The sequence below is a fragment of the Mytilus edulis genome, chromosome 1, assembly GCF_963676685.1.
Source record: "Mytilus edulis chromosome 1, xbMytEdul2.2, whole genome shotgun sequence".
NCBI lineage: Eukaryota > Metazoa > Mollusca > Bivalvia > Mytilida > Mytilidae > Mytilus > Mytilus edulis.
Window position 1 is genome coordinate 91051254 of NC_092344.1, and position 13237 is coordinate 91064490.

At 29.2% G+C, this 13237-nt stretch overlaps 1 protein-coding gene across 1 annotated transcript in view; it reads right to left on the reverse strand.

Annotated features, from left to right (window-relative positions):
• LOC139494582 (uncharacterized) overlaps positions 1–13237 on the reverse strand; it is a 19795-nt gene continuing 6558 nt past the window's right edge. Inside the window, exons 4-12 of the mRNA XM_071282744.1 lie at positions 12776–12949; positions 11035–11913; positions 9619–9757; positions 7336–7436; positions 6112–6282; positions 5028–5171; positions 3878–3955; positions 702–777; positions 1–321 (exon numbers count right to left, since the gene is read on the reverse strand). Of these exons, the coding sequence (XP_071138845.1) occupies positions 81–321; positions 702–777; positions 3878–3955; positions 5028–5171; positions 6112–6282; positions 7336–7436; positions 9619–9757; positions 11035–11913; positions 12776–12949 (2003 nt within the window). The 3' untranslated portion in view covers positions 1–80. The remainder of the gene's footprint in view (positions 322–701; positions 778–3877; positions 3956–5027; positions 5172–6111; positions 6283–7335; positions 7437–9618; positions 9758–11034; positions 11914–12775; positions 12950–13237) is intronic.

A 13237-nucleotide genomic window follows, 5' to 3' on the forward strand; every position in this document is an offset into this window, starting at 1 on the left:
TAGGAAACAATAAAATTTTAATAAACATTGCTTTCATTCTAAAATATCCATTATAAGTTACAATATTATTGTGAAACATTTTACATCTGGGCAAGGTGTTCATCAAAGGGTCTGTTATAATCTATCCTATCTACTTCTAAGTCCTTGACTAAACCATCAAACACATTCCATAATCTGCTCTGAGAGCTATCTGACAGATGTAAACGGTTGCCACTCAGGCACAGAAAGTCTAGTACTGGACCAAACATTTGATGAGATTTTCTGAATGCTATTATTTCTTGTGCTGTCTCAACTAATTCAGCTCCTTTTACCCAGTTATAACTGCAAAAATACAAGTTTCATTTATTATTACAGATTGAATATTTAAGGTAAATTAATTAAAAGTTTGATCACTAATTTTCAAAATAGTAAAGAAGTCTATTTTATTTAGTACTGTAGTATAGAAATTTATGTGTGCAGAAAAGTATAGAAGTCTTTATTTCATTTAGTACTGTAGTATAGAAATTTATGTGTGCAGAAAAGTATAGAAACTTATGTTTGCAGAAACATACTACAGTTGATAACTGTGATCCATTACACAGTATTTTAATAGTTTTTATGCTAATTTCTACATCATTTGGTCATTAGAAACCATACCATAATAATAAAGAAAGGATATGGGGTATCCCTCCATCTTCTTATTTATATATAATGATACATACCCAATATTCAGACTACGAAGGGAACAAAGATTCTGAGCACAACAAACCCTCTTTAAAAGTCTACATACAGTTTCTTCTGTAAATAGTCAAAGTTAATTTATAGTTCATCTGAAGTCATTAGTTTATTCATAAAATTAATAAACACAAATGTAACTAATTTAATCTTATTTTTAAATTATTACGTCTTCTTTTTGCAATTTGATCCTGTCAATTTCAATATCTTTTGGCTTGTAAGGATTTATCTCCCTTGGAAGATATCAGATTAAATTCAGTTTGTGATTGATTGGATATAGATATGGTTGCAATTGATGTAGGTTGTCTCTTCTTGTTAAAACAATAGGTTGAGATCTAGATGTCTATAATACATTTTAGTGTTGAGGTTGTTTTTGAATGTTATCTCACTGAGGTATTTGCTCAACTATAATATGTTTGTCCCACACAGTCTTGAACAAACTTGTCCTAACTTTATACCTGTACATCAAAGTTAAAGGCAATTCTGTCCATGTAATATTATAGGGTTATTGCATGAATATTGGGGAATATTGTCCCGAGTAGAATTTTATATTGCACGAGCTTGCGAGTGCAAAATGAGTGCAATATATGTTCTACTAGGGACAATATTCCCCAATATTCATGCAATAACCCTTTTATTGTATAGCAATATAATATTTGGAAGTAAAAACTGGTTTATCGGCCTAGCCAAGATCAGATGTGCATTTCATATTGGGTCTATGTTATAGGCTTGTAAAGACAAGAAGATAAACTTTACATAAGTAATACATCTTTGAACTGAAGAAGAGAATGTAGGGTTTCACAATGAATATCAAATATCATGTATAGGTGTTACCGTTTTGAAAAAAAACCACTAAAATACACGCTGAAAATGGGCAAAATTTCACGTTATGTTGTTTCATTTAAAATTTCGCTGTTTTTATCAATTGATAGTTAATAAGTGAACTTAGTTTGAACTACATTATTGGTTCACTGTTATAGACAATTTATTCATCTTTCTTTTACTGGTTATTGCCAGTATTTAAAAGAGAAAAAATAAATCAAATTTATGCTATTATGTGTTTTGTTTTCTCTTCTAGTATATACATTATCAAAAACTACCTCATTTATCAAAATTGCAGTACCCTAGATGGAGATATATGCCATCAAAGTTGGAAATACAAATAAAGTGAAAAAATGTCTTGTCCGTAGACATGCATTCCCTAGTAAACTGGAAGCATAATTACATTAATGTTGCATTTCTAAGTTCCTGTTCTTTTGTAGATATGAAAACACTACTAACATTTTTTTCTACCATCTATTAATAGAGGAAAAAATTCAAAAATATGTCAGAATGTCTTGTCCGTAGACACATGTCTTGTCCGTAGACATGTCTTTTTATCAATATTGCTTGGCTTTATGGGTCTTATTAGTCCTATGTGTTGTTTAAACTTAGAAATATCTTATTTTTAATAAATAAATGGTAATTTAAGTGTTCTCAATTTCTGTAAAATTACTTTACAGGAGTGGATTTTAAAAAGTGTCAGATTATCAGTCATAAAAAACATACCTTATTTTACTTCAATATTGTTTATTCCAGTTGCTGCATACCTTAAAAGATTAACTAAATCAAATGAAGAAAAAGTATTTCTCTCTCTCTAACTTTATCTTTTGCATTTCAGTATTAACAGCAGATGAGGAAGTGTCTACGGACAAGACACTTGTACATAACAAGTATTAAATTCAATTGTTTGTCTGTTATGGAACTTAATCTTATTTATAAGTGATGAAAGTTATCTATTCAAATTAAAACTCAGTATTTTTAACATAAATATAGTCACGATTAATTCTAACAGATTTTTTTTTTAACTGAAATTGTCTTGTCCGTAGACATTACCACAATATATTTGTATCCAATTTCCTTGAGTTCAGCCTAATTTGATAGGTAAAATGTATGTTATTTTTTCAAGAGAACACATTCAACTATGTCAAAATTGAGTTTTAAAATAGTTTGATTGTTTTAAACAGTCAGATATATGGATTTCAGTTAAAAGAATGTGTCTTCATTTTGGTTTAATCAATAAATTATTGAGATATGTAAAGAATTATGGGTACATTTTTATATTTCCAAAATTTAAAAAACACAGCTTAAAATTTAATTGGTAACTTTTAATCTTAACTTTAACAATCATCTTTGAAAGCATTTAATTGAATATCAATAAAATGTCTTGTCCGTAGACATTATCAAAATGTATTTGTTTCCATTTACCTCGAAGTTAAGCATCATTTGATAGATAAACCTGATAAAATGTATGTTTTTTTTTTCAAGAGAACACTTTCAGCTATATCAAAATTAGTTTTTAATAATGCATTTCATTAAATATGAATACAATGTCGTGTCCGTAGACAAAACATATAAATTGTATTGCTAAGTTTGATTGTTTATTGTAAGAATATGCATCAAGTTATTTTAATGTTCTATACACCAAAAGAAAGGTTTTTTTTGGAAGTTTAGTTATTTATAGATAAGTTTAGATACAGTTTTATCAGATAAGATTAATGATCAAAGAAAGCTACTGTTGTTTGAAATAACTGTGAGTTAAACATGTTCTTGTCATTTTTTTTTTCAATTAAAATGTTTAATATTCAATAATTCTAAACATATTTTGTTGTCTTTGTCATTGACCAAAAATCTGACACTGGTGACCATGTCTTAAAGGCAACCATTAAAGAAAATTATACAGTTTTAAACACCATTTATTTAATAAAAATATTAAATATTTCTTCTAAAAACTGCATGTAATTATATAAATGCTTCCAGTGTTCGCCTAACGATGGCAATTTTTCATAATTTAAACCATTTTTGAACCAAAATATCAAAAGAGTTTTTCTCTGAGGTTATACTTATTTTTGACTTCATGTGAAACACAAAATGCACATCTGATCTTGGCTAGGCCGTTAAATACTAAGATTTTGACGTTGATGACATCATGAATTTGAAGATTTATTGCACTAGTGCAACATTGGAATTTATTGCACTCTAACTTTTGGTTACTTTCTGTGGGAAATATTATATTGCTATACAATAATATGTATTATACATCTAACCTCAATAAATATTTATATATTTACTGTAACAAAAAAAAATCTTTTTTAATTTCAGGATTTTACATACTTATACTTACTTAAGTGATTATTCTTTATAGATAATTCTCTTAAACAGGGATGTGTCAAAACTGTCTCCAGGAAAATATCACTGTCAACTGAAATGAAAGTTGTAAATTAAAAGATGACAGATCAAAAATACATTTTATATCTGTTTTCACCAAATTTTCATATCACTATCACTGTTAAATTTTAAAGATTTTTACGGCCAAAATTATGAATTAGTGAACCAAATCCTTTAAACAAAATAAAGTAAAGGTTCCCAAGTTATTGCACTGAAACAACTTGAGCTGCCAGTCAATCCATGAACAAGACCAAAATCAATAACACATTGGAAAACCAAGTAAAAAATGAACTTCCCCACATGGATGTATCTTACCACTAGTTACATTATCACATTATCACATCCTGTACAATGACTGAGATGAACTTAGAAGAACGTTTTAATTAAGATTTTGATGGATAAAGTAGGTCACTGTAACCTACTTTTTTTTAACTGGATAATGACCTAGGGTAACAGAAACATATATCCACTAGTTTACTTGATTCTACTGTGTACAATTTGTAGTGATATGAGAATATATGTCAGCATTAAAGGTTAAACTGAATTCAAATCAAATTTAAACATCAAATTACAATTTTGGACAGCAAGCCTTTAATTTACACATGTTAATGAAAACAGACAAACAAAATTCTCTTTAGTAAGTTAGATTATTAGATAAAACACTGTTATTAGTTTGTTTTTAGATCAGTATTATCTAACTGAACTGAAAAACTTCTACATTACAGAGGTTAACTTTCTTCAGAAACACAGGAAGAAGTGTCCTCTCTTCCTGAGGCTGACAGAAGTGATGAAACTTTAAAAAGAAGAGAAAAACATCAAATTAAGTAAGAAGACTCGCAGTTACAAGAAATTTTGTTTGTTTGATTGTTTGTTTGTGTTGAACTACAATTGCAGGGCCTTTGTCTATATTTTGCTATGTGATGAATTTGAACTCACAACCTATTGATGACTATAGATGAGCTATATGGACCAATCAACTATCTAGGCCTCCTAGGTATGAAAGAAGAGGAAACTTAGAATACAGCAAAGATGATTGAAAAGGCAAAGAAATAAGAAACATTTAATATCTGTTTAATCGTAAATTCTGACTGTTAGATGTTGCTTACCAAATTGACATCTAAGACGACTGTAGTTTAGAATCAATGTCTGTAATCTCTTGTTATTTGCCATAAATTTAATCAGCTCTGACTCTACTTCATCCTCCCTCACTTTATTTCCACTTAATCCCAAAGTTTCTAGCTGACATTTTTCTATAAAACAAGATAAGTAAAATAAAGAATAAATACACATGATATTTTCAAGACTTTATTTTTTATAGAAATGGAATCTATGGTGTGATATGGTATTTTTATGAAGACACTATGGTGTGATATGGTATTTTTATGAAGACAAAGGTACAATAGAAGTGTTCTTGTACCTGAGTTTTTCCTAGTGATGGATATTTGAAAGGATCAGTGATGACTTATCTATAGTGATCGTTAAATTTCATAAAATATTTTGTTGTTATGCAACAATGATTTGCAAAAGTCGATTATTTATTTAATTTTTAGGAGAAGTATCCTAAAAATTAGACATTTTTGTTCTAATTAACTTATAAATCCTGTATTAATCAGTTGGGTATATTTTTAAAAGTTTTTGCTTTGCCAATTGACTTTTGCCAAATATAAATGTGCGATAATCAAATAAATTAAACATAGTCAATTGGAACATCCTCAGCAGACATGTACTCCAAATGTGACTTAATCTGAATATTAGTGCTTCTTTCATCAATTCTACAAATTCACAATACATTTCTAAAAAGAACTCACTTTAACTCATTCAAAATGTAAATGTTGAATAATTCAAAATATTTTTCAAGAAAAAATACAGAGAGAGATGCATAGGGTATCCCAAAAAATGCAATATATATATACATCAAGCATCAGTTTTTATTACTTTTGTATATTGGTTTTAGGCATTTCTCAATTTTCCAGAGGACAATTGTCAAATAGTCTTGTTTGGTGTTATTTTTCAATAAAAAAAAATATACTTTTCACTTAAATTTTCCATTTTTCCATTACTTAATTCCTCCTTCAACCCCCTCAATAAATGTGTGGCACAGGCAATTTTCTTTTCTTTTTAAAAGTGTGCAGAAAACTTAATACCATGATGAAATAGTTGTTACACCCAACTGAGGATATCACATCTTACCTGACAAGATTGATAAAAGTTTCAGGACTTGGTCTTCTCTTAAGAAACATCCATTTAATTTAAGGTGTTTGAGAGCTGTATCATTCTTCAAATGTTCCAACAGCAGGGAAAATCCAGAATCTAGAATGGTCGTCATACTCAGATCTAATCTCTGTACTCCACAAATGGGTCCTTAAAATGTAAAAAAAAAACCTTTAGATTTAGTATTGTTTTGAGTCAAAATTTATTTTCTTGCTATCTATTAACATGATTAAAGGAGTATGAAAGGTTTGCCTGCAAAAATTACCACAGGATTATTTCAGACATGAATGTATTCAAGTTAAACGACTATTTTTTTTAATTTCATGCTACAACTATAATTTTGAACAGATTGTGCCCTATATTTCTTCAGGTAAATTTTAAAAACAGATATCACCCATCCAAAGTTGAATAGAGCTGTCCTATTGAAATGCATATAGGCAACAGATATCTTTTTTATGAGGTCAGGTCAAACGTGTATTGTTTGGAGTAGAAACAAATTGGACTGTAAGCAATTGTTTACTTATGATATTTCGCAAACGACAAATCACACACTATTACAAAAGCATTCTAAGGTATTAGGTTAACAGAAAGTTGCAGTGGATGTTTAAACACAGCAGCAAATAGTTTGTGCACATTATGGATAAGAACAAATTGACAATTGGTTTGCATCAAAATTTGAAAGACAGTGAGTTCTGAATTCAGGTGACAAAAATGACCAAATATATGTAAATAAATGCTTAAGGTACCTAACACTACAGGGAGATAACTCTGTAAAATCAGCAGAACGTTTTAATGACATAGTGTTCATAAGGGAATATTAAGCTTCTCAATGATCAAAATAAGTGTTTATCAAACTGCTATATAACCAGTGTAATTTTTCTGATAAAACGGTTGGTTCAAATTTTTTGAAATTTTTATATTTATGTCAAAGGGTCAAAGTAAATACTTTGTCAAAATTTTAAGAAAATTAAACGAGCCAAATTAATTTTAGTTAAAGTGTTAGGTACCACCTTAAAAGGTAAAAATTATCTATATAGTTGCATTTCATATAGACAAATTTATATACATTTCTTACAATGTGTATTGAAAAATTACAATTTGCTACAGTCGTCAAATGGCATATTTCAAAGTTAACATAATTTTTATCAAAAACAATTCACAATAACACAAAACACAATATTTGTCCCAAATCAATATACATACCTTCGAAAGGTACAAAATCATCTGCAGAAAGTGACTTTAGACAAGCTTGGAAATCAAGCAATTCTAATGGTCTATGTGATATATTTTTTGTTTGTGAAATTCTGAAAAATCAAAAAAATATTTTATATATGCAATTAATTCATCAATTGATGATGACCTAACAAAATAACACTGTTATGATCTAAAATGTTAGTGTATACATTTTTATTTTAGATCTTTATATGGTGCAGTTAGTTTTTTTTGTGTTACATATCATTCATATGCATTGGCTAATTAAGGCTTTCAGTATATTAACTTTACTGGTTTACAGTTGAATTAGATTCTTATACAAAGCAGCCATTAAGGTTACACAAAATTTGTAGATTCTTAATTTTTTTCACTGGTCTTGATGAGATAAAAAGGAAACCTATTCTACATATGTTCTTGTATAAAAAGTGAGTAAAAATGATAACTTATTATCAAAGTAAAAAGTTAAATAACAAAGACGCATCTTCTCGTATAAAAAGTGAGTAAAAATTATCACTTATTATCAAAGTAATAAAGGGCTGCGCTTTAGCGCATGATACGCCTGTTGCTCTTTTAACTTGTCTTTTATGCTTTTAATGAATTTATATGATCAACTAGAAATATATATGTTCCAGACCATATGAGTATTTGGACGGTACGCATACGCGTATGGTCCAGTACGAGATAACCATTTATCACAATCTTTATTTTTAGTTTTATAAATTGTTATCATTACAATTACTTTTAGATGGATAAAATGAACAATTGAACAATTGACATTAAATATTTGTTTAATTGTATATCTGAATACTATTCTGGTACTCTCGCCCAAGGTGACACTTACTACCACAATTAAGATATATTTTTTACATTTACATGTTTGCAGTTCATTCATGTTCCTTTGCATTTGCATTTTTTTGTAAAGTTTCTAATATTCTAAAATTGTCGTCCCACATCATGTTAACTTCCGATATCGTAAATTTCTATGATCATAATTAAATTAATGTATTACTGATCGACATACTAAGTACAAGATATTAATAGATTTAATAAGCGTAATTTTTTTTATTAGTTAACAAATAAAGCTTTTATTCCAATTACAATTGAACTTTTCCATATTAATTTGAGAGTTAAGTTATGTTGATCTGTACATGAACTTAACATGCATTTGTAACTTATAAACTTAAGCAACTTCTTAATGATATTATTCAGACCCGTACGCGTACGGTCCGACCGTATGAGTATTTTGAAAAAGTACGCATACGGTCCAGACCGTACGCGTACGGTCCAAATACTCATACGGTCCGGAACATATATACAAATCAAAAGGGATGTTACATTAATATATTCACCAAAGTTTCATAAAATCCTCCTTTTTTAAGTATAAAAATTCATTACTTAAGAAAACGTAAAATCTAAAATTTATAAAAATGGAAAGGGAGCTTATGTCAATAGATATAAACAATTTATCAAAGTTGCATAAAATTTTGTGAAAGTGTTAGTTATTGTCCCAAAATTGGAAAATCCCCCCTTTTTTAAGCATAAAAATTCATAACACGGAAATGTAAAATCTGAAATTTATAAAAATTGAAAGGGAGCTTACATCAATAGATATAAACAATTCACCAAAGTTTCATGGACATTGGTGAAAGCCTTTTTGAGTTATTGTCCGAAGTGTTGAAAATCCCCCCTTTTTATTTATGAATAAAGCCCCATAAATCCAAAACTTAAAATCTGAAATTTATAAAAATTGAAAAGGAGCTTACATCAATAGATATAAACAATTCACCAAAGTTTCATGGACATTGGCGAAAGCCTTTTAGAGTTATTGTCCGAAGTGTTGAAAATCCCCCTTTTTTTTATGAATAAAGCCCCATAAATCCAAAACTTAAAATCTGAAATTTATAAAAATTGAAAGGGAGCTTACATCAAAAGATATAAACAATTCACCAAAGTTTCATGGACATTGGTGAAAGCCTTTTTGAGTTATTGTCCGAAGTGTTGAAAATCCCCCCTTTTTTATGAATAAAGCCCCATAAATCCAAAACTTAAAATCTGAAATTAAAAAAAAACGAAAGGGAGCTTACGTCAATAGATATAAACAATTCACTTAAGTTTCATGGAAATTAATGAAAGTGTTTTTGAGTTATTGTCCGAAGTGTGGACGACGGACGGACGGACGGACAACGGTATACCATAATACGTCCCGTCTAAAAGACGACGGGCGTATAAAAAGTGAAATAACAAAGACAACTTTCAACAAGCTAGCTGTTATACCTGTAATGAGTTCTGAATGTATGAAGTAATCTTTCAAAGAATGTCTGGTGAAGGTTAGCATCATCTATAACTAAATGTGTCAACTGATGGCCCTCAAGTTTTTTCACAATATGGTTTACCATATCCTCTGACTCGGCATCTGTATTAAATACATAGTAAACAAGTGATTAGTTAAAGGGGCACTAGCTATGAGATATATAAAAAAATTAAACTGAGATTTTTTTTGTTCAATCAATAACGAAAGTGAAATAGTGAAATAATCATTCGCTTTAAGCAGCCAAGATGGTTCAATTTTGTCGAATTAAGCGAAGAAACATTGATAATTGTGACTTCGTCAACCTCATTAAATCCCAATTCATGTATACTTCAATATAACCCCTAACTAGAGATTGACAACGCATGCATTGTACATGTACTGGTTATTTAAGGAAAAAGAATGTCATTAATGAAAGTGAAACTACGGTAAATCATTTGATTACTGATTCGATCCATATAAAATCATTCTTGTACGGTTAAAAACAATGAGAAACATATATTTTTAATCTATAAAATAAACTCAAAAAGACCTATAAAAATCCAATTGCACGTGTTGGTTCAATCTATTCATATCTTTATTTATGTTTACATTGTTTATATCGTCATCTGAGGTCAAATCGATAGTTAATTAGATAGCATCTGGACAAAAATACACACAAAAAGAACCTACATATTATCTACCCCATGCTCTGTAAACTGTTTATTTTAGACTTTTGGTAGTTTGGATAAATGTTTTAAATTGTTATAAATCAAATATGAGAATTTGAGTCAAATCGTTGACCATGAATTTGACAGCTAGTGCCCCTTTAAGACAAACACAATAAAATTTAGTGTAAATGACTATAGCAGTCCCAACTGAGGTATTTTGTCCATTTGTCTTTTTCTTTGTTTGCCATGGCATTATCTGTTTAGTTTAGATCTATAAGTTTGACTGTCCCTCTGGTATCTTTTGCCCCTCTTTTAGTATTTATCATCACAGAGTAGAGTGGAACAAGGAATGGGACAACCAATGAGAGACAAAGAAATTAAAATATAGTTTGAAGAGTACATCAAAGAAGAATGAGCTTATGTTTATAAATCTAGAGATGTTTAGTTGAAGATAAACATTAAGTTAAAAAGATCACGAAACTTTTCAATTAAAATTTTAATACATTTGCATGTATGCACCTACAGTAAAGCTAATGTCTTGCAACAGAATTTAAATCGAATATAAATGCATTTGATTTCAAACTATCAAATCTGGTAACAACATGTTCTTAAAAATTCAAGTTTTCTTTTGAATTCATTGCTCTAAAAAAATTGGTTACAATGTAATTTAACAAAGCACCAAACAGGACAACAAAATTTAAATTGAAAGCTAAAAATAGGGTTCTATTTTACCTGTATCAAATATTGCAAATTTTGTCAGGGAAGTCCAGTGTGGCAAAACTTCAATCAACACATTTCCAAAGTCTTCTTTACAATGTGAATTTGTATTCAACATAGCAAATGTTTTAACTCCTTTTAAACAAACATATGACCCATCTGGGCAATAAAATTCTCTTGAAATTGATGGATTTTTACTAGGTATTGGTGTCACAGCTTCGTCAAATAAATCTATTTCATTACTGGTATCCATTTCATTACTGGTATCAGGTTTATATGTGTTATCAAATCCTATATCTAGGTCTTCATAATATTGATCCAGCTCTGGATAATAATCTGGTTTATTTACTTTCTTAGCAGTTTCTTTTGTATCAAATTTAATGTTGGGAATATTGTATGAGGTAGATTGTTGATCTTTGCACAATTCATGTTCTGATCCCTCAAAACTGTCAAAAGTGGCATTTTCTATCTGTTCGTTTCTTCTTCTAGTCTTTTCAGCTATTTCATTATGATTTTCATAATGTATGCCAGCACAAATTTGCATTAGGTCACTTAAGTTATCCCTATTTAATTTGACCATTGAAAATACAGCATGAGTTACCTTTCCCTGGTTTATTAAAGTGTGTAGTAAATGTTTAATACTATCATAATATTTATCATTTACAGCTTGTATTTGAACTATTTTAGTAACTAATTTTAAAGCATTTAAGATATTATCATTTCCACATATCCAGCTACATTGTGTTCCAATAATAGTTAAAGTCTCGGCATATTTTGAATATTTCATGAGATCTTGGTTATGTAAGTTTAAGTCATTAGGATCTTTTACTACTGCATCTGATGGCCAAGGTCTATTCATCTTATGAAGAGGACAGTGAAATAGAGATATTGGATCTGAAAAAAAAAACCAATAAGGTAAAATTCATACTGACATAATATTATATATTTGTGAACATTTCTTGTCAAATTAGCATGCAAAGATCTTGAGTGAACCATTGGTTAACTTTTTACTTACAGATCTTAACATCTACACAGGTAAAATAGTTTCAAAGTAGTTCTTTATGTTGAAACGCAACAGAATCACAATAACAGAGTAATTTAAATGCATACCAACAGTGTTTAAAGTCATAAGAAACCTCAAATAAAAAAAAAAAACTTATGTACATATACATTTTTCTGAAGAAAATTCTTTAATTTTTTCATATTTAGAAGAAGTTTACTTTCCAGGAAGCAATTCCCCGACAAATTTCCGTATGCAAAGTGACCTCAGTGTGACCCGTCTAGTAAAAATCCAGTGATCGCAATACGCATGGATGTCCTTAAAATAAACTATTATCTGATTGTTCATGTTAAACACATGCTCAATATCCATGCTTTTTTGTTGATTGTTGACAAACAGGTGACAATCGTTAAACTTCGGCTTCAAAACATGAACTTTAATTATCTGCCAAATTTTCACAACACCACTGACTGATTGAAAAAAAATTGACAATTATACGAAATTTATGCGAAAAAAATGATAAAATCATGCACAGAAGACTAAGTTTATGATTTTTGTATGCGTTGGTTCAAGAATTGGAATAACATTATTTTTCACCAGTCACTCGTTTTTTATGACTTTAAGTTAACTGACAATAACTGTAGTTTTAATGCCTACCGACAATTCCAAAGTTAAATGAAAATAACACTTCAGTTTGAATGCCTACCAACAATGTCTTAAGTTAACTGACAATAAAAATGTTATTTAAATGCTAACCAACAGTGTTTAAGTTGATTGAACAATAGCTAAGAATCTCCAAAAAATATTTTTGTAGATAGACCAGCTTAGCATTCTCATTTAATCCGGTCTCATGGAAAATATTCATTACAATCTGTGCTCTGGACCATCTTCTTTGAACATGAAGATTCCATATCTCATCTAAAATTAATGCTGCAATCAAAGGAAAAATTTATTTACACAATACCAAATATTCTTAATGATTGATTGATATTAAAAAGTTAAAAAAAGTTATAATTTTACAGATGTCTAAGTTACTTAAAACAAATGAACTAAAAAAAACCAGTTAAAATCACTATCACTTGAAAATTACAAATGCTTATACATGCACACAATGTATTAAACTTAACCATAAATTTTAGGGTTTCTGCAATTCTTGTCTGTATGGCTGATAAAAGTTTTTCGTTCATTTTTTTTACGAGTTAGTTTTCTCATTCGAAT